The sequence below is a fragment of the Anolis sagrei genome, chromosome 2 (genome assembly GCF_037176765.1).
Source record: "Anolis sagrei isolate rAnoSag1 chromosome 2, rAnoSag1.mat, whole genome shotgun sequence".
NCBI lineage: Eukaryota > Metazoa > Chordata > Lepidosauria > Squamata > Dactyloidae > Anolis > Anolis sagrei.
This window is the reverse complement of record NC_090022.1, coordinates 276,554,938-276,577,518: the sequence shown is the minus strand read 5'-3', so window position 1 is coordinate 276,577,518 and position 22,581 is coordinate 276,554,938. Positions and strand designations below refer to the sequence as shown.

The following is a 22,581-nucleotide window of genomic DNA, read 5'->3' as shown; positions in this document are numbered from 1 at the left end:
CTCGTAGGTTTTCATGGTTGAGCAGGGAGTTGAACTCTGGTGTCCAGAGTCATAGTCTAACACTCATCACCACTATACCGTGTTGGCTCTCTTTACATATTCCTATTTAAGTAGCAGAGGACTTAAGAAACCTTGTTAGCAAATTGCAAAGATGGTGCCCAATGTACCTTGGCATTGATATACATCAGTACACGATGTGCTTTGGAGTGCAATGTTCACTTTGCTGGCTTTGCTGTATAGTAACATAATATCAGCACTCTAATCCAGCATGACAGGGGGTTGGACTGGACCATCCTTGTAGTCTCTTCCAATGCAATGATTCTGTATTGGATACAGATGTTGCAAAACTGCCCATTTCTAATTTCGAGATTCAGAAATCCAGTTATGGAAGTGCAACTCCGACAAAGGCTTCTGCTTTACTTCTGGAAGTTAACAAGGTTGTTAGTTAACCATTATAGTTTCTGTTTTTAAAATACAACTCTTTACTCTCTCAATTTTCTAAAAGTAATATAAACATTTAGTTGCTCTTAAGACTAGTGGAATGCTGCAAGTTGCTGTTTTTGTATAAACTCTTTCCTCCTCCCCACATCATTGCCACCACAATACTCTTAACAGGACATGTCAGTGGCAAGAGCCAGAACTGAAACTCATATTATTCCTCCATCACCTTTTACAAAGATCATACTGTCAGTAGAGCAATTACTGTTTTTGGTCAACAACCTCCAGTCCCAACTTCAGGTAGCATCCTGGCTAGGGGATTCTGGATTGTAGTACGTAATTACTACCAGAATCCTATATCACCTTTTACGTAATGCAGCTTTAAGTTTATTGTTTTTGCTATGTACCTTCAAGTTATTTCTGATGTAAGGCAACCAGAAGGTGATCCTATCACAGGGTTTTTGGGGGGCTAAGACTGGATCTACATTGTCATACAATCTAGTTTCTGAAGCCAGATTGTCTGCTTTAAAGTGGAGTCGATACTGCCATATAATCCAATTCAAAGCAGATAATCTGGATTCAGAAAGTGGATTATATGATAATGTAGATGGGGCCTAAGAGTGCCTGACTTCAAGTCAAATTAGGTACCTTGGCTTATATTCAGGTTGGCTTATACTTGAGTATATACAATATTTATTAAAGCTATGTTTACAGTGGGTCACACAGACATAGGAAGATGCACATTTATCAGCCAGAAATTGAATAAAAGGGGACCTTTTTCTCCTGTGATTTCCCTCAGTTGATTTGTAATCAGTGTGCATTTAGCACTAACATTGTCCACCCACCCCCCTTTTTGAAATGGAAACTCCCATGTTTAGAGCCCTGTCTGGATGGTCCACAGTGCCATATAATCCAGTTCAATGTGGATTTTATACAGGTGTGTGGAAGGGGTCTATGCCCCCACCTACATTGCTATATAAAAACCAGATTATCTGTTTGTTTTGGATTATATGGCAGTGTAGACTCATATAATCCAGTTCAACCTGGATCATCTACTTTGCTAATATAGATTATATGGCAGTGTAGATCCAATCTTAGACATTCCTAGAAAGGGACTCTCCCAGATAAAAAAATGAGAGTTTTAAAAAGTCATGTGTTTTCCACTTTTGCGGTGTTCTGCAACTGTAATTCCTGCAAAACTGGGCAGGGTGTGAATTTCTGTGCTGGCTTATAATTAATACCTGCTATAAAATCAATAGGCCAGTCATGATTGTTCCATGCTACTCCTTCTGTGTTTAATTCTTCCACAAAAGAAGTCACTGAACCTATCAAGCATAGAAGTGAAAACTGCTAAACCTGTGGATTAACATGCCCTCAAATGCCCTGTCATACGTTGCCCTGGTTTAATGGCAGGTTTCATGGCACGGGTAATGAGACTCCATTTTGATGTAAAGGCAGTGAATATAATAGAGTGGAAATTGCTCATTTGGATTATATATATATGGATGCCTCCTCTATCATTTTGTTTCCTTGACTGAAAAGCAATCTTGGGGTTTCATGTGAGATTAGAAAAGTGCAGATTTCCTACCAGATGAATTTTTTCATTTAAAATTGCAAACTGTAAAGCTAATTTTCCACCAAAGGCAGAAAGGTAAGGGGTCTCCTAAAAAGTGGAGTTTGATTTTCATTGTACATCCAGAAGAAAAAGAAAAATCAAGGATAAATCAGCCCCTCCTGTGATCTTGTGTCCTCAATTGTAGCCTCCAAAGCTTCATTTCCACATAAAGAAAATCTGAAATTTAAAAAAAACCCCACATTTTAGATGTAAAATATATAGGCAACCTCCACATTTGCAAGTTAAACTTTTGCAGATTTCACTGGCCGACACATATTTTGGTGTCTCAAATGTTAGACGTGATCTGGGTATATTTAACCTGCTAATTCCAAAAATGGTACCACTATCCCGCTATCAGCTCCAGTTTTTGAGATGCAGAATATATGACATCTGTCAGTCTCCACCTGCTCACCCATAGAAAACCATGATAACCTTACTTACTTACTTAGGTGATCCCTTGTAGCTTGAGAATGATAGTCTTTCAGATGTGGTGTCTTGTCGGTTGGTCCGTAAGTGGCTGTGGAGCCCTATTCTTGGTCTGCGTGCTCTCCCACAGTGAGGACATAGGTTTCCAGATGGAAGGTGGATCTGGTTGGGGTTGGCTCGATGTGCCTTCCTCTTGGCACATTTCTCTTTTTTTGCCCTCCATTCGTGCCTCTTTGAATTCTGCAGCACTGCTAGTCACAGCTGACCTCCAGTTACAGCACTTGTGCTGTTGCGCGTTGGGCCTATGACAATGTCTGTGTATAGGATGTGCTTTCTGTATGCCCAACAGGACGCCGGGGTGCCTCAGCTAAAGGGTCCCTTAGGTTTCCTGAAACAAAGTTCTGTAGAGACTCAAGATAAGTCCAACAAAGTTTTTTTATTAAGGCTTAAATCTTCGAACAAATGAATAAAATGCCATATAATCCTGAAAAACTGGTAGCTTTCTCGATCTGCCGACAAGGGACAGGCAACTACTTGATAAACTGTTCCTATCTTCTTTAGGGAAACCTTCCAACCCCTCCTTGGGGAATCTTTCTTAACCATGCTGGCGTGAGGCTCCAACTCCCAGCTCCAAGCTGCGTTATGGATAGCCTAAATGGTTCTTACCAGGCAATGGTTACTGCAGATCTGCCAAGCTGGTGTCCTTTTAGTTTCTCCACAAAGGCTGTGGAACTGTAACTTTACTCCCCAGCAAAGCTGCAGAGGTTTTCTTTTTTCCCAGCAAAAGCTGGCTGTAGATCTATATCTTTAACCCCAGCAGAGCTGTAAGAAGCGAAACTTTTTACAGGTGGGATAGAGAGAAGCCCACATGTCCTGCTGTAAGGCTTCAAACTGTGAGACTGAACTGAAAGTCCCCCTTTCCCTCCAAAACCTGGGGAAAGGGGCGGATCTAAAGGCTCTAACGATGATATATAGGTTGTTGGCCCTATGAATGCAACTTGGGGAAAGCTACCCAAAAGTCAAGGTCCAACTAAATTCAAACAAACTAACAGTGCAAGAAAAAGAATCAAATTTCCTGGCATAGCCATGCCAGCACAGCACTCAAGAGCCTTGGCTTCCAAGTTCTCAGTTTTTGAGGTTGGCTTTAAACCTGTATGATCCCTCCCTCCTTTTTCTTCTTCTTTTTTTCTTTTTCTTTTTCTTTTCTTTCTTTCTTTTTTCTTTTTTTTCTTTTTCTTTTCTTTTTTTTTTTTTGCCAGCTGCTCTCCTTGGCAGCAGCAAACCAAAAGCTTTCTTGGCCAGCCCCAGCATGGTAAAGCTGAGGAAGGAGTATTGATCAGAGCTTTGCACGCAGCCCCTGTCTGGGAAGGAAACAGCCAGGAAAGAAAAAAGGAGGCAAAGCAAAGGGGAAGGGCAAAAAAGAAAAGAAAAAAGAAAGAAAAAAGAAAGAAAGAAAAGAAAAGTCATTTATTTTCATTTTCTATTACCAGCAATTTGGCAATAACGACAAAACTTTGACAATTGGTTTTGGTGACGGAGTGTAATTATTTAAATTATTGTGTATCAATAAGGTGATGAACTAATAAGAACCAAATAAGACCATACCAAAATGTTTTTAGAACATTTGAAAACACATTAAAGTATTCTTAGAACAGGCATGGGCAAACATCGGCCTCCAAGGTGTTTTGGACTTTGACTCCCACAATTCCTAACAGCCTCAGGCCTATGTTTGCCCATGCCTGCCTTAGAAGCAATCCTAAAAACAATCCTGGGGTGCATCTACACTGTAGTATTAATGCAGTTTGATGCCACTGTAACTGCCATCACTCAATGCTATGGAACTTTGGGATTTGTAGTTGGGATTTGTAGTTTAGCAGAGGGAGACTGAAAGCTGAAAACCACAGTAATGCATATCCACAAGCTCTTGACACATTTGGTCCATTTGGGAGAGCTCACAGAATGGTAAAATCAGAGGGTAACCATGTTTGTTCCCAAATATATACCGTAATGTTTATAAACACTCTGTTGACATGTATCTCTGTGACAGTGAGAGTTTGACAAACAATAATAAATTCTTTTAAAAGGAAAATTAGGGTACATAAATGTATGCTTTGAAAGGAGGGGAAAGAGATACCCTAATGCTTAAAGCATTGCTTTTCTGTGACACAGAATTGGGCTAATATTTGTCGTCTTCTTGTACTATTTCTCATTTTAGAAATAAAACATGATAGGATCTTAATAACTTTCTGAAATAGGAGTGGAAAGTCTGTGACCCTCCTCATATGATTAGACTTATTCTGTGACTCCTACCCATTTACCATATTGATTTGGACTGATGGAATTTGGAGTCCAGCAACATCTTATTCCTCATCTCAGACCCTACTTTTACTGCCATATATAATCCAGTTCTGAGTCCAGATTATCTGCTTGAAATAGATTATATAGCAGTGTAGACTCATAATCCAATTCAAAGCAGATAATCTGGATTCAGAAACAGGACTATATGGCAGTGTAGATCCAGCCTGGATTATATAGCAGTGTAGACTCATATAATCCAATTCAAAACAGATAATCTCGATTCAGAAACTGGATAATATGGCAGTATAGATCTGGCCTCAGTCTAAAGTACCTTGAAAGACTAGGGAGCTGCATTAGCCTTCCAGGAAATATGGGAGAAATTCTCTCTCAGCATGGAAAAATTACATATTTTGCCCCCAATTACCCTCTAGCAGAGGTGGAGGCATGTTTTGGGGTTTTCTGGGCCTTTGGGGAGCAATTTGGAATACTTTGAGGCAATAATATTTTTTGTAGAATTTTGCAAAATTTCACTTGGGGGACTTAATGATTGAAATTCCCTCTATTCCCTAAGGAGTTTGATGAGGGATTGGAGGACATCCAACCCCAAATTGGGAAAGAAGTCATCCAGGAATACCTGGCCGCTCTTAATGAGTTCAAGTCCCCAGGGCCAGATCAACTACACCCAAGAGTATTGAAGGAACTAGCGGAAGTCATTTCGGAACCATTGGCAACCATCTTTGAGAGTTCTTGGAGAACGGGAGAAGTTCCAGCAGATTGGAGGAGGGCCAATGTGGTCCCAATCTTCAAGAAGGGAAAAAAGGATGACCCAAACAACTACCGTCCGGTCAGCCTCACGTCGATACCGGGCAAGATTCTGGAAAAGATTGTTAAGGAAGCGGTCTGCAAACACTTAGAAACAAATGGAGTCATCGCTAATAGTCAACATGGATTTATCAAAAACAAGTCATGCCAGACTAATCTGATCTCTTTCTTCGATAGAGCTACAAGCTGGGTAGATGCGGGGAATGCCGTGGATGTAGCGTACCTGGATTTCAGTAAGGCCTTCGACAAGGTCCCCCATGACCTTCTGGCAAGGAAACTAGTCCAATGTGGGCTAGGCAAAACTACGGTGAGGTGGATCTGTAATTGGTTAAGTGGACGAACACAGAGAGTGCTCACTAATGCTTCCTCTTCATCTTGGAAAGAAGTGACGAGCGGAGTGCCGCAGGGTTCCGTCCTGGGCCCGGTCCTGTTCAACATCTTTATTAATGACTTAGATGAAGGGCTAGAAGGCATGATCATCAAGTTTGCAGATGACACCAAATTGGGAGGGATAGCCAATAGTCCAGAGGACAGGAGCAGAATTCAAAACGATCTTGACAGATTAGAGAGATGGGCCAAAACTAACAAAATGAAGTTCAACAGTGACAAATGCAAGATACTCCACTTTGGCAGAAAAAATGAAATGCAAAGATACAGAATGGGTGACGCCTGGCTCGAGAGCAGTACGTGTGAAAAAGATCTTGGAGTCCTCGTGGACAACAAGTTAAACATGAGCCAACAATGTGATGTGGCGGCAAAAAAAGCCAATGGGATTTTGGCCTGCATCAATAGGAGCATAGTGTCTAGATCTAAGGAAGTCATGCTACCCCTCTATTCTGCTTTGGTTAGACCACATCTGGAATATTGTGTCCAATTCTGGGCACCACAATTCAAGAGAGATATTGACAAGCTGGAATGTGTCCAGAGGAGGGCGACTAAAATGATCAAGGGTCTGGAGAACAAGCCCTATGAGGAGCGGCTTAGGGAGCTGGGCATGTTTAGCCTGAAGAAGAGAAGGCTGAGAGGGGATATGATAGCCATGTATAAATATGTGAGAGGAAGCCACAGGGAGGAGGGAGCAAGCTTGTTTTCTGCTTCCTTGGAGACTAGTACGCGGAACAATGGCTTCAAACTACAAGAGAGGAGATTCCATCTGAACATTAGGAAGAACTTCCTGACTGTGAGAGCCGTTCAGCAGTGGAACTCTCTGCCCCGGAGTGTGGTGGAGGCTCCTTCTTTGGAAGCTTTTAAGCAGAGGCTGGATGGCCATTTGTCAGGGGTGATTTGAATGCAATATTCCTGCTTCTTGGCAGGGGGTTGGACTGGATGGCCCATGAGGTCTCTTCCAACTCTTTGATTCTATGATCATTTTTGGCATATCAGAATAGTTTTGAAATAATATATTTTGACCATGGGGGCCACAACGGCTGCACTATGTCTAAGCATAATAGAGAGTGGTATGTGGGTAGTTTTAGTCCCAAGAAATTGAGATTTTCAATCTCTGACCAGTTGTAGATATGGAGCGAGGCCCTATGTACACTTTGATTTTGACTGCAAAGCTATCTTGCGTGTCAAGCAAAGCACAAGCTGCCAAGAAGAGTTCTTTCATTCCTGGCACCTGCCCATTTGACATTGGTTAAACAAACTGGCTTCTTCTGTCAGCAGTGGAAGGGGAATATCTGTGAGTCCTTTTTGCAACTGTGTAAGTTTTGTGGAGAGATTTAATGCCTGGCAAGTAGCTCTGTCTCCTTTCCACTGAGAGACAGAAGGCATTCAAAGCCAGGCCCACTGTGTGGAAATTTTGTGTGCTTGCCTTTCATTGTGTAAGGACACAATCGGCACACTTTTCTTTTTTGTTGTTACAGATCTTGCCATGAGGTAGCTTGAGAGGAATGCATAAATATACTGCTGTTTAGCCAAAACAGAAAATCTAAGACAATCTCATGATTAGAAATAGCCTCCAGAAGTCTTTTGTTGGTGTCTTCCATACAGTTATTTCTGATGTATGGCAACACTAAAGAAACCTATCATGGGTTTTTCTTTAGAGAGGAGTTTCATTTTCTCTTCCTCTGAAGTTGAGAGAGTGTGATTTGCCCAAAGTTATCGAGTGGGTTTACATTACCTAAGAGGGATTTGAAGCCTAGCTTCTAGTGTCCTAGTGCAATGCTCAAACCACTGTACCATGCTAGTTCCAGAGGTATTGGGGAAAGAGTCTAGAAATAAATATGTAAAATAATGCAGTGACTTAAATAATGCTTATTTATTAGTAGTGAAAGACAAAAGCTGATATCTTATAGCTAGTTAAGCAATATCAGAGTATGGGGGAAATGTATTCATGAAGAAGAACACACAAGTTAGGAGAAGTTGCTTCGTTTGCAATTATTGGCCGAACATACTGGCAAGGGAAAGATTCTGCCTCCTTGTCTACTCCTGCTGATTGAATTGATGGCTTTTGCACTCAATTTGCAACAATTTAAATAAACTGAGAATAACGGGGAGAAGTGAGTGGACAGGACAAGTGGGACATTTTAAAAATTGCTTAAAAAGTGGGATGTTGTTTATTCATTCAGTCATTTCTGGCTCTTTGTGACCTCATGGACCAGCCCACACCAGAACTCCCCGTCGGCCATCGCCACCCCCAGCTCCTTCAAGGTCAAGCCAGTAACTTCAAGGATAAGATCCACCCATCTTGCCTTTGGTCGCCCCTCTTCCTTTTTCCTTCCATTTCTCCCAGTATCAAAAAAAGTGGGATAGCAGAGGTCTAATTGGGATTGTCTCTGCGATATTGGGGCAGTTGGGTGGTATAAAAATATAAAAATAGAAATGAAGTAGGAATATTTATACTACATGGTAAAGCCAATCTCACCTTCTTTGCCATTGGGGGTCTAACATAGAATCATAGACTAATAGCGTTGGAAGAGACCACGTTGGCCATCTAGTCCAACCCCCTGCCATGCAGCAAAAGCACAATCAAAATAGAGCCATAACAACATCCAGAACCTTGCTGCCTTGCAGAAGCAAGGAATATTTTCCCTATTATTATTATTATTATTATTATTACTACTACTACTACTACTACTACTACTACTATTTAAAATCTTACAATACATTGACCACAGTTGTATAAAATTACATATATAGGCAGTTCCCAAGTTACAAACAACTGACTTACAAACAACTCATAGTTAAGAATGAGGGTGAGACAACAGGAAGTGAGAGAAATTTACCCCTATGATGGGAAAACCATTTTTGAAATAGTTATGGGGGAAAGGCATTTCTGTTGAACCTTTATCACCAATCCTTCTTTCTACAACAAGCCATTTTTTTTTCAAAATCCAATTATCACAAGGACAGAAAATGAAGTGAAATCTTCTGAACAGGGGCACAGACAGGGAAACACACCCCGCAGAAGTTCACCCTTCCCTATGCTATTCAAAGTGAGATATACTATATATAGATAGATAGTAGATAGATACAGATATATAGATATATAAATATATGGCTGAAGTTACATTTAAAGTATACCTTTTCCTGCTTACAAAATTATCTTAAGAACAAACCTATAGAACCTATCTTGTTTGTAACTTGGGGACTACCTGTACCAGATTCAAGTCGAGTAAGCCTTTGGACTTTCTTGGGGTAGGTGTCTTGGGAACAAGAAGGGTTCAGATGTATTTGATGCATATCGTCCCATAAAATGCTCCTTGGAATTCCATTCTTGGCCTCTCTGAATAGCAAGAACTGATAGCAAGACAGAAGTAGAAATGAAACTTTCTATCATTGTTCAATGAAAGCTTCTTATTCCACATATCCCTTTATTACAGGATCTCTAATGCAAAAGCCTGAGCAATCTCAACAAACTACAAATTTCAGGATTTTATTTTTACGACTGTTGACAGTTGTGCTGTTGCAAAAGCGATATGTGCCCTTGAAGTTTTCCTTCGCCTTCAGTAATTCATGGGTGAGCAGACTCCAAGTGTAGGATTTATTGTCTCTTCCAGTGTATATTATACAGTAAAACTTTACAAGGCAATAACATTTAGTATAATCTGCTTCCTTCATAAATCTTTAGCTTAGCATCATTCAGGAAACTAGCAGACAGGTGAACAAGCATTTATTTCTTAATAGCATTTATGATAATGAGATTGATATTATTGTCTCTTTCTCTCTTTGTCTGAAATAGCTGCAGAATCCAGAGGTATGGATCTTCGACTGTTGCTGTTTACATTGGCACTGGTGTCAGTGACTGATTCTTTTCCAACCAGTTCGGGTGAGTATTACAAAGAAATGCTTTTGAGGCACTGAAATTAAATTCTGTCTGATGTATCTAATAGGAGATATTTCATCACTTTGGGTCCTGATATCCATACTTTACCTCTGGTCAGAAAAGGCCAATCTAGAGGAGTGCTACAAGGCTCATAGACATGGTCATTTTTTGAGCCATTTGGTTGAGTGTTTATAGTCAGCCTTCACATTTTCTGGAGATAAGGGTCATAACCCACATAAAAGTGATAAAATTGTAAATAAAAATGCATTTTTTTTAAAAAAAAACTTGGAGAACACCTCTCTAGGAATCTCTAAGTTCTCCAACTCAGCTTCTACTAGAGGTTGATGACAGAATCATGTTTGGAGGACCTACAAATCCCAATATAAGTGTTCTCTCTAGGAACCTCTAAGTCAGGTGTGTCAAACCCATTTTCATGGAGAGCCATATTAGCCTTATGGTTGCCTTCAAGGGCCATTGAATCCATGGATGGAGAATCTGTGGATACAGATGACTATCTATCTATCTATCTATCTATCTATCTATCTATCTATCTATGTGTGTTTGTGTGTTGGTGGCGCTCTTTAGTTTTTAACCAATTTGGTGCCCCAGATGTTATTGAATGACAACACGCATCACTTTTGATTATCCATCATAAGGACAGGGGATAATGGGAATTGTAACACAATAGTACTTGTGGTTCTGAGGTTGTGGAAAGGTTAAAGGACATTTAAAAAGTTAGACATCATATCCACAAGTCTTGTATCTAAATTCAAAACTATCCTAACTAAATGGAACACATTACAGCCTTTCAGGTGTCACTGTGTCACAACTTGCATCAGCTCTAGTTGTGATGTCTAATGATGAGGAAAACAGGAGTTGTATTCCAGCATCTGGAGGGTCACATAAATAATATAGTGGGCCAGAGTTTGAGACATGTGCTCTAGGTCCTTCATTGAAGAAGTTGGCCACAGAGCTATGGGAGAGAGGATTCAGAGATTCCTAGAGAGAACATACTAATCAAATGCATGAATAATCAGAACCATCAATGTGAAACTCCCAAATATAGAGGGCTGGTTTCAGGACACCACATTTCCTTGTGTCAACCTCTCTGCCTGTTGGGATCACTATTAAGCGACAATGGTTTGAATTTCCTTAGTAATATGAATTTGAAGTTATCTGCAGAAAGAGCAGGGGCTTCTCATGCATTACTCCATGTTTTTGAAATGATATTTCAGATGTAGTGAATTGGGTGGTTGGGCACCTCCCTCCTGGCCATTAAGTAGCCCCCTCTTCAGGAAAGCTATGAGATGTTGAAATCTGCAGGTTGTTGTTTTCATTTCTGTTGTGTCTGCTTTGAGAGGAAAATAGATAGGATATTTGGAAATGATTTTCTTCTTGCTCTTGTGATGTGGTTTTTTTGTGGGGAAAGTAAAAAGTGGAAGCTTTTGGCTTCTCAGAAAATGTGGCTCTCAGCCAGGAGGAAATAGGCTGTCCACACCTTGTAGCTAAATGCACATCGGCCGAATATAATATACTTTCCTGCAGCATAAGAAGACATTGGTTATTTTGAGGAGGATATATTTTCAAACACTTTCTAGACATGAGGTTTTCATTTCCTCTGGCTGTGTGCCATTTGCTTGGATTTGATTTAATTTTATTTGGAGTTTAATCATTGCTTGTTTTGTTCCGGCTTATGTTGCTAATTTGGCTATTTGGCTCTGTGTTTATTATGTTAGTTTTATTTTCAGCATCTGAAGCCTACCAGGGAGATGGGAAGAGAAAAAGCAAAGGGGGGGTGGGAGAAAAAAGGCATCAATATGTCTAATAGCACAGGGCTTCTCTGTCAATAAGTCTGTTGTCTGTATTTCAAACATTTTCTCACAAAGGGAATAAACAACTTCAAACCAAGCCTGGCTTTTGGAAATATTAGGCCAAAATCATCAGGGTCATGGCCAGATTGTGTTGTCACCATTGCCTTCCTCTGAGGCTGAGAAAGAAAAATAGGAGAGAAGGGGGGAGGGAGAGAAAGAGAGGAAAGAAGGAGAGAAAGGAGAGGCTGCGTAAGGGAAGGAAGGAGAGAGAGTCACAAGAGAAAGAGAAATAGAGAAGAAAGAAGGAAAGAGAATGAATGAGAGAGGAGGAAGAAAGGGGGAGAGAGGCACAAGAGAGAGGAAGGGAGGAAGAGGAAGGAAAGGGAGGTAAGAAATAAGAAAAGGAAGGGAGAAAAGGGCACCAGAGAGAAAAAAGGGAAGGAGAGGAAGAAATATAAAAAGCAAGAGAAAAAGAGAGGGGAGAGGGAGAAAGAGAAAGAGAAGGAGAGGAAGAGAGAAGAGAGAAAAGGAGAAGGGAGGGAGAGGGAAAGAAGGGGGCACAAGAGAGAAAAAGAGGGAGGGGAGGGAGAGAGAGAGAAAGAAAGAAAGAAAAATGAGGGACGGACAGAAAATAACCATCAGGGTATGTGCCTAAGGTCTATATGAAACAGAGATGAATTTATGTTTTGATCTGGGTTTCATGTATTATTATGTACATATACATATACAGATATTCCAGAATATTTATGGTAAAAATCATTTTAAATAAGGGATATTCAATCTGTATATTAAAAATTATGCATTTTTTGAAACACATTACTTTTTAGGATTGTAACAAGAGCAATTAATTTCTTTTTATGAAATAATAACTGGCAAGACTATCTTTCCAAATGAGTTGTGTTTTCTTAAAAATATGATTTTTGGAGCTCATCTGGATGATTTAGGCAAATGTATATAATTCTGATGGCTTTCCCCTCAGAAAAGGTAATTACTGTTAGCTCATCATTCATTTCACCATAAAGCAATCCGTATTGAATGCTATGTGGTTCAATTAATTTTTTTTACAAAATTAATGTATGAACTTTAAAAAGTGTTCCAGTCCCTATGCTGGGTAATAGTGTATTTTGGCTCTGATCCCCAACCAAATGTATAAATAACATAGCATTGTGGGTCTTAATTTTTCTAGCAAATATCATTTGCAACAGGAGACGGGAAAGTGAAGGTGTAAAGAGTTTCTGAATGCTGCCCATTAAAAGCCACAGCTGTACTAACAGTAGCAAAGATTCCCAACAGTGCCTTGCCTCAGGCCAATTGAGAAGGTTGAGAAAACAGCTTTCTTTCCTCCTCTCCCCCCTTTAATTTTTGGCAAGGAGTATTAAGCAATTGGAGGAATACTGCTAATCCCCTCGCAAAACACATGAACAATGTAAGAATAGTTGAAATGCCCCACACTAGATAGGCTTCAAAATATGTTCCTTTAGGTGCAATGTACTGGAACCAATTCGCTGTGTTCCTTTTCTTGTTTCTACATCTAAGAAGGCCTCTCCATCGACTTGGCAGCTGAGAGGTGTTCCTGCTGCCTGGCAAATACAACCACACGTTGCTTTTTTAAAAAAAAAACCAAAAAAAATGAAGTGCTTAGGGCATGTTGATTTATAAATCAGAGAGACACAAGCACTCTTTTGAGTTAGGAGATCTGCTCAGTCCCATTCTCCTCCGTTGTTAGCACATTAACCCTCACTTCACAAGGCTCTCGATATGAAGAGGTTTCTGGACTGCAGCCCCTTCTGGGGAGATCAACTCCCCCTCTTCCATTAGCCTATTTGGCTCTACAAATAACTTCCATTGTACTTGAGTTAATGAGATCCAGTATCCATCATTATAGTTGAGTTTTTATACTGTATTCAAATTGTTATAGTCCCTACCACTCAAGGTACCTGAAGAGCTAAGATTCAAGTCTCAGTTCAGTCAAGATGTTCTTTCTCATAGGAAATACCCACGATCAAAAGTATTCCACTACAATGTGGTCAATAACTATTTATTTCATATCTGCACAGAGGCAAAACAGGTCATGGGGACTTCTAAAGATATTTCAAACTATACTTGTGCCTGTCTCTAAGAGGTTGTCAGATCTCCCGAGGTTTAGATTTTAAGAGAGGTCAAGTCTTACAAATGAAACCTAGGAAATCAGGGTCCTAGGGCAGATCCAGACAGGCCTTTATCCCAGGAGAATCTGCGTTTTAAAAACGCAGAATTTCCTGGGGGCCTGTTCACACCCACCCCAGAAAGCGTGCACTTTCTGGTGTGGGCAACCAGATGCTCTCGTGGGACTGGCCCATGAGAACATCTGGAGGACCTACCTCCATCCCCCAAAGCCCCCAAACCCCTTAGAAAAGTAATGAAAACTTACCTGGCCTCCATTACAGGCTTCAGCCAGCTCTCCTGGCACGTAGAAATGACATGCCAGGAGAGTGGGGTTGGGAGCGATTTCCCTCCCTCCTGCCCCCTGCTCTCCCAGTGCGTCATTTCTGCATGCTGGGAGAGCTGGACGAAGCCTGCAATGGAGGCTGGGTAAGTTTTCATTACTTTTCTAAGGGGTCTGGTGGCTTTGGGGGAGATGGGTGGGTATTCCCACAGTTTACCGGGCTTATTTCGCCCATTAAGCTATGGGAATACTGTATGGACTGCAGTATTGTGCAGTCCAGAACCGGAAATAGCAGGTTTATCCTGTGCCTTCCAAGAAGGCGTGGAATAAAACCACTATCTAATTAATTTGCAACAAACCAGGTTTTTCCTGATTTGTAGCAAATTAATTCAGGACTGTCCAGACACACACACCCCCCTTTATTGCAGGAGATACCATAATAAAGGTACTGTCTGAATGGGTTCCTAGAAGAACAGAAAAAGCCTTGGGATCCCAGAACTGCTTTTAAGGTTCTTATTAATTTTTATCTTAGTAATATGGGTTCCTATTAATTTTTTTCTACTTGAAGATAAAAAGTGAGACCCTGTTATCTAAAATGCTTGGTACCAGACTTTTTTCAGGTGATTCTGAAAATCCTATTTAGTCTCCTTCTCTCCCATTGCCACCTTTCCAAGGTCTAGCAATAACTGTCAAAGACAACAAGATAGTGACTATCTTTGCTTTCTCTTTGGGCTGGGTCTGTCTATCCACTTTGTAGACTAAACTAGCAGTCCAGAAGACTAATACCAGGAAAACAGAAGCTTTGAAAAGAGTCCCAGTTTATGGAATAATATACAAATAAATGGAGACATTTTCAAAATACGATCTCTTCCCACTGGAGGAGGCTTTATACATCCTCGATACAGCCTGTTTTGCTTTTATCCTAGAATTAAATCCGATCTCACTGAAACCTCTGTGTCTGCTCTACTTGTAATCATTATAATTAATGATTTGATGGATGCATTTTTCAAGAGTATGTGATTTACAAAAACAAAGCAAGATTTGGGTAAGATGTCTTTACAAAAACAGCTTCTGGTGTTAGGATTCTCTACAAGGTAGGGTTTTTCCTCACTCAGAGTAGACTTGCATTTGTTGCAACACTAATTGAATTGCTAGTTCTACAAGGAAATATTTTGGGCCCATAAAATGGTATGTTGTAGAGCACACACATTTCATACCAAATCTCATAATTCACCTGTGGCATGAAATGCCAAATCTCATAATTCACCAGATAGAGCTGAAATATTTCCTCCAGATGCTTTGAAGGCTGCCTCCAATCAGAGAAGGCCAACTTTCCCCAATGAGGGGCCCTCTAAATATGTTGGCCTTCCACTTCCCACTATTCCTAGACTTGGTGGCTTATGATAACTGTTTGTTTACAGTTATCTGCAGAAGATAAGACTGAGGAAGGCTGCAGTAGGAAGGCTGAACTAGAAAGAGAATTAGCCTGACCTAGCACAAGGTAACTATTAGGCCTGTGAGATCAATGGGAAAAAAACATTTCAGTACTCATTACTAAATTGGGGGGCGAGGAGAATAGTTTCTAAAGTGTTTCTAAAATATAATTAGATGTCTGTATCGTAACTATAATGATATAACAAATTCTTCATTACTTTTTGTTAAGTAATTGCACTACAGGAGAGAGTCCAACTCTCTTTGATTCTGCCAAGAAAGTAAAACACAATCAAACCACCTCCAACAGATGCCCATCCAGCCTTTGAAATAATAACAACAATAATAGGAAATCTACTAGGTAAACTTTGGAGTAACGCCTCTAAACTACCTCACAGGGTTAATTCAACTACCAAGAATCCACTTCTTTTATCTAAAAAATCCCTTATGAACACGGAGGAGGAGGTGGTGGTGGTGGTGGCGGCGGCACAGGGCAATAAGCAGATCTCTGGGAAATGAAATTTGGGAAGGCAAGGATTCCTATGGCAAAGAATTCAAAAGGCCCTGCTCTAAACTACATTTCCCAAAATTCTGCTCACTTCCCGCATTAAAGCACTTAGGTTTTCCCTCTCCAAGTTGGAGAAGTTGCTTTTAAAACAGAGGTGCTGCAGGCCCTGCCCATGAAGCAAGCATTTTTGCTTGCTTCATGTGTTAAAGGCTCAATGTGAGTGTGCTCTCGCTCTCTCTCTCTCTGGGTCTGCCATATGTGGAGGGGCTTATTCCTTGCCCACCCATCTAGCCAGACATCCCCCCCTTGCTGTCCCCTTTGGTGAAAGAGTGGGGCTTATCTCTCTACTCTGACCACACCATCCTCTTCAGGGGCAACCAAACCCAGCCCTTTTGGGGGAGAAGCGGCACCCAAGAAGGAAACCTTCGTATGTACGAATCTAACAAATTAGATCTGAAAAACGAATTTAAAACAAAACTTTGCACAATCCTAGTAACTATCAATCTTCCAAGGTGCTAATTACCCTGATTCAAGCTAGGATTTCCTTTTCTGCTTACCTCTTTCTCCTTACAATTTTGTTGAATGATTCAGTTACACATTTTCCCCTTAGCTTACAATCATATTAAAAACATGCCAAGGAATTAAAGATTTTGAAATTTCTTCAAATAAATCTTTAATGTCTCCCTTTGCCAATCTAACCCAGAAACTGATGACAGACAAACAGTAGAGCAGTTTCTGATTTGTCCCCTAAAGTAACCCATATTCAGAAAACCTCTACACTGACCATTTATTTAATCCAGCTTCAAAATGCAGCAACCAGATAACCCATTCCATGAAAGTGCACTGCAGCATGCTTTAAGCCCAGTAATGCAATGCAAAAAAAAAAAAAGTCCAGGAAAAGTCCCAAATGAAGCTTTTAATGCACAATAGCCCACTGTAGTATAAATCACGCCGCATGGCAAAATCAGTTCTGCAGAATGTGTTTTGTGGTACGGAAACCCAAATTGCTCCAGTGATACATACAACTACATTCTGGAGGGTGGTGGGGGGGGGGGGAGGGGGTTTAAAAAACTCCACATTACTTGCAATTGTCAGGCTATGGATACTGGAGCCTGTTTGTGTATGTTATCACCATTTAAATCTTGAACTTGTTCCAGAATTTATAATTAAAGTGGCCAGTGTAGATATATCCATAATCTTACATCAAAACAATGGAAATGTGTCATGGTTTTCCTGCCTCAGTGACTTTTAAGATGGGTTGTGGGGTCAGGCAAGAGATGTCGCTTTGTTAAACATTTTTAACATTTGGCTTTTGAAAGTCTGTTGGAGAGGGTTTGCTTAGATATTTCATATCATCCTGATCTTTAGAAGTATTCAAGAAAAAATAAACAAAAATTGGCACTGTATTAGGCATTTGATATTATCTGTGGTTTACATTGTTAGTTTTATTGGACAATCCTGTCTGGTTTTATGTGGATTTCATTGGAAGCTAGATAGACTTCTTAGCAATTAATGGAAATAGATGTTAGTTGCTATGTACTGGAGAAAAGGGCAAGAGAGATTCTTCTTCCATTCTGGTTCCTTGAAGCCATTCTCTTCACTTAGTACATGACTGCAATTATGAAAACATATTACACTAGTAGTTATTATAGTTTGTTTCTTTATGTGTTTTTAGCCTGTGTGTTGGAGCAGCTTCCAAAGACTCCAAAGATACAATTGAAGCGTAGTGTTGTGATAAGAGTTTTGGAACAGGACCAGAGTGAAAATTAGGTGGCCCTCCAGGTATTGATACACTAAAAAGCCCCAGCATTTCACACCATTGGCTTTGCAAGCTTGGACTGCTTGGACTTGTAGTCTCATACTTTCTAAAGGGATACATTGTACTGCTGATTCAGTTCTTTATAATGTTCATCTAGTACCAAGATGGCGAAACTATGACATGCGGTCAGCACTGACATGCACAGCCATTTTTGATGACATGCAGCCGTATACAGAGAAGTATGGAGCTGGATGCTGAGGACGTTTCATCCTCACCTCCCGCACTGCCAAGTGCAGTAGCTGAGGATGAAACATTTGCTGAAGTATAGTGTAGACACTCTGTGCCGAGGCCTGTAGGCCAAAACAACAGGAACTCCGGCACAAAGAGTCTAGTTCTGGGACTTCCGTTAGGGGATCTTTAACCTCGCTTTCAGCCACCGTAACAGGGAGCAGCAGAATGCCATAGGGAATCGCCTTTGCCAGCAACCATATAACTACAGCAACCATCATCCAATCTATTGTTCTGGGGTGTCGTGGATTTCTAATTGACCATCATTACAGAGATATGTGTGGGGGAGGCAAGGGCCTATACTATGGGTCCATTTCCTGCCATTAGAAATAGTGGCAGCCATCTTAATTTACATAAGGAACACCATCTTGCAGTATAGTGCAGACTCCATATCACCACTATTACTGTTGTGCATCCTTATTAACCCCAATTTCTGCTTATTAACCCTGTCCTTTCCTAAAAGACACTTGCATGTGCCATCTTGTGGTCAGTTAGGCTAGTAAACCCCGTAATTGCCAGCAGGGCTAACAGGCTATCTATAAATCTATCTTCTGTCACTGCCCCCATGATGGAGAACCCCAAAAATTAAAAAAACAAGGTTAAGTAAAAAAAAGTGGTGGTTGCAGTAGCCGACCCTTTCAAGAGACATAGACTGAGATGTATGGTATTATAAGAAAAAATGGCAGATCATTTTGTGTTCTATATACTAAAATGGTAGTAAGCAGAACGTGGAACATAAATAGACATTTTGAAACTAATCATTCCCAGCTCTTGGGGAAAAAAAGTGAGAATGAAAGGAAGGAATACATTTCTGGGCAGCTACACCTTTATAAGAGCCAATCTAATTCCATCCTTAAATATATTGTGAGTTTTTTTTCCTCAAAGTGACACTCCATCTGAATTATGCTAGGTTTTTTGGCAGATCTTGACACACCAAGCTCAAAAGGTTGCCCATTACCGATCTAGTATGAGGCAATTCAAAAACTTTTATAGGATGGCTTGCGAACTTGAATGAGGTGTACCCTGTTACAAATTTAGAACAGTGAATGAAAACTGCACAGTGAATGAAAATCATTCCCTGTAAAGTAACAAAAATAATGACAGTTTCTAATATAATGTTTTTCTTTTAACTAGGTGATACATAGTTTGCTTTTTAAAGGTTTTCCGCTGATAATGATTCCACTTGATTCTCAAAGGACTACTCTCAGGCTCTCCGGTGAACCATGATAATCCTTTTCCTTGCTTCATTAAGAAAAAATAAAGGATGTAATTACATCTCCATCAGTTTTGACATGCTAGTTAAACACGGAAGAAGATGGATTATCATTATTAACCCTCAGTGATAATCCATTTTAGCCGACAGATTAAACGTCTTACCGTTCTTATTGCAGACATCTTTTCAGTAATCTGGGAAGAGCTCTGGAGTGATATAACTCATTTTTCAGCTGGGAAACTAAAGTTAGGGAAAATCTGTTAATAAAGTATACCCTCCTTGTTTTTAGAATTATCAGCAAGGCTGGGGTAATTCTTGAATTCATGTTTGTTCCCTAAGATCAGTTTTAGAGGCAAGGATAGGGAAAAATACAACAGGAGGAAAGTACCCAGTCTGTTGATAGTTAAGAACTTCTGGTATTTATAGGGTTAGTTCAGCAGTTTCATAATGCCTGACACTTAAATTGACTGACAGAAACGGAAGGGGAGTTTTAAAGAAGGTTTTGAGGCAACTCAGATTTCCAGAGAAGAAGACAGGCCCCATGTTTACACAAGCCATGTAAAATGAACTCACTTTAAAATACTGTAAGTAGTCCACACAATGTATAGCTGATTCGTCAGTAGAAACATTGCTTCCAGCTATTGATTTGTCACATAGAGAACTACAAATTACTCTGGAGGTTTCAGGAAACTCTGGCATGACCCCAGTGTTTTGGATGTGTGGACAGCTGGACTGAGTAGGATCCACAATGATCAAGGGTCCACATGTCAGAAAAAGAGTTACCACTGGCCAGGCGTAACTCCAAGCAGCTCCCCAACAGAGCCTTGCTGGAGACTCACACCTGCTGATCCCATGTTTGGACCCTGTTTGTGACTTCACGAGAAATGATGTTGTCAGAAACACTCTGTTGAGAGATTGTTTGGAGCGGCAGTGGTAGTCTGGCTTCAGGGTAGTGTGGGCTCCTTGTGCTGTATCTGGAGGAGCTTCAGAGTAGGCACTGCAGATTATTTTTGCCAGTGTTGATGCAGCCACAGTGACATTAACGCTAAATGCAACACCTGAGCATTAGCTGTGATGGTACTGAAGAGAATTAAAGGCCAGGATTTTCTAACTAAGAATATTCTTTTGTTGACTCCAACATTCAACAACAGACTTCGTTTATAAAGCACTATATTTTCAAAATAGAAACTGGAAGCATGCAGCCCACGGGGGACATGCAATACTTAGTGTGAAGCAGTAGGAACATTGAGAGAGTCAACCAACCTGGCAACCCCATGGCTGAAAAATATTTTTTGCACAAACAAAAAACACTAATCCATGGTACATTTCAAAAATGCTCCACCCGAAAAGAACAGTAAAATTAATGAAAGAGAATTACTAGAATGTGTTTGGAAGTTGATTGTGCGAGGCACTTTCATACTGCAAAGTTACAGTATTATGATTCAGCTTAAATTGCCATAGAGACCTCCTGGGGACTCCTGAGGGTAGTAGTTTCATAAGCCAAAGGGTTACAGGGATGCATTTGGGCTGCATCAGGACAGTTCTAGGATGGTTTAGCCAGGATTAAATCTACTACTACTACTACTACTAATAATAATAATAATAATAATAATAATAATAATAATAATAATAATAATAGCAAATACCATCTGCCTGCGACAAAGAACTGGTGGGATTGCAAGCCTGAAAAAGTTACAGAAATTGAACATGTCAAACTACTCTGGGACTTCCGAATTCAAACTGACAAGAGTTTTGGAGCACAATACTCCTGACTTCATGATCTTGTTAAAAAACCAAGTATGGATCATCGATGTTGCAATCCCAGACGACAGCAGAATTGAACAGAAACAACTAGAAAAGCTGACACGATATGAGGATTTAAAAATCAAACTGCAAAGACTCTGGCACAAGCCAGTGAAGGTGGTCCCAGTAGTGATTGGGCCCGCACTTAAACACAATCGGCGCTGACAATATTACCATCTGTCAGCTGCAAAAGGCCACCTTACTGGGATCTGCACACATTATTTGCCGATATATCACACAGTCCTAGACACTTGGGAAGTGTCTGACGTATGATCCAATACAACAGCCAACATAGTGATCTTGTTTGCTGTGTACTAATCTTGCTGTGTTTCAAATACTAATAATAATAACAACAACAATAATAAACTTTATTCTTATATCTCGCCACTCGGGACAGCTTACACGGAGACTAAGCCCAGCAAAAACAGGAGTAAGATATAGCACAATTAAATACATTACATTTCAATAATTAAAACAATAAAACCAAACAACAAAATATAAGAACCAGTAGCCAAGAACGGTGGGCGTGTTCAGATCTAAGAGGGTAGGGCAAGGGCTCGTGCAATACAGCTGTAAATCTACTAAGTAGACTAGGGCCCCTTCCACACAGCTGAATAAAATCCCACATCTGCTTTGAACTGGGATATATGGCAGTGTGGACTCAGATATTCCAGTTCAAAGCAGATATTGTGAATTGTCTGCCTTGATATTCTGGGTTATATGACAACATGGAAGGGCCCTGAGTCCATACTGCCATATAATCCAGTTCAATGTGGATTAGGTTCTTGTGGGTTTTTTCGGGCTATAGAGCCATGTTCTAGAGGCATTTCTCCTGAGGCATTTCGCCTGCATCTATGGCAAGCATCCTCAGAGGTAGTGAGGTCTGTTGGAATTAGGACAATGGGTTTATATATCTGTGGAATGGCTGGGGTGGGACAAGGAGCTCTTCCCTGCTGCAGCTAGGTGTGAATGTTTCAGCTGATCACCTTCATTAGCATTTGAAGGCCTGCCTGAGCCTGGGAAATGTGGATTGTATACAGCTGTGTGGAAGTCTCTAAGGTGCTATAAGATCCCTTTGCATACTGTTATTGCATTTGCATCTGTGGGTTAAATTAGTGAATATTGGGGGGAAAGTTACCACAAGAATCATTACATACAATTTAAGGAATGGGCAGTGTTTTCCTTTTATGTTGGTGTTTTTTATCTTCCTTTAATGGGTGAAATAGAAGGTTCAATAGAAATTAATTTGTTTATAACACTTGCACACAGAACACTATGTAGCAGAACATGAAGTATGTAAACAGTGAAACTTGTGGCAGAAAACATCCACAGAAAGAATGCTGTCCAAAGGATCTTGGCTCATCACGCTGTTGCCTCAAACTGTCTAAGCCAATTCACAAGTCTCATTTTGTAATCTCATTCTATTAACAAATACATATAAACAAACTGAGCAATTGCTCTCAAATATTCAGTGAAA

The 22,581-nt window shown here is 40.3% G+C and overlaps 1 protein-coding gene across 5 annotated transcripts in view; it reads left to right on the top strand.

Annotated features, from left to right (window-relative positions):
* GHR (growth hormone receptor) overlaps positions 1-22,581 on the top strand; it is a 186,500-nt gene that overhangs the window by 69,840 nt on the left and 94,079 nt on the right. For 3 of the 5 annotated variants that reach the window (XM_067464624.1, XM_067464621.1, XM_067464622.1), the window contains one exon: positions 9,783-9,869. In XM_067464624.1, the coding sequence (XP_067320725.1) occupies positions 9,800-9,869 (70 nt within the window). In that variant the 5' untranslated portion in view covers positions 9,783-9,799. Of the gene's footprint in view, positions 1-9,540; positions 9,561-9,782; positions 9,870-22,581 lie in introns of those variants that run through there. The other 2 variants (XM_067464623.1, XM_067464620.1) reach the window with 1 other exon arrangement.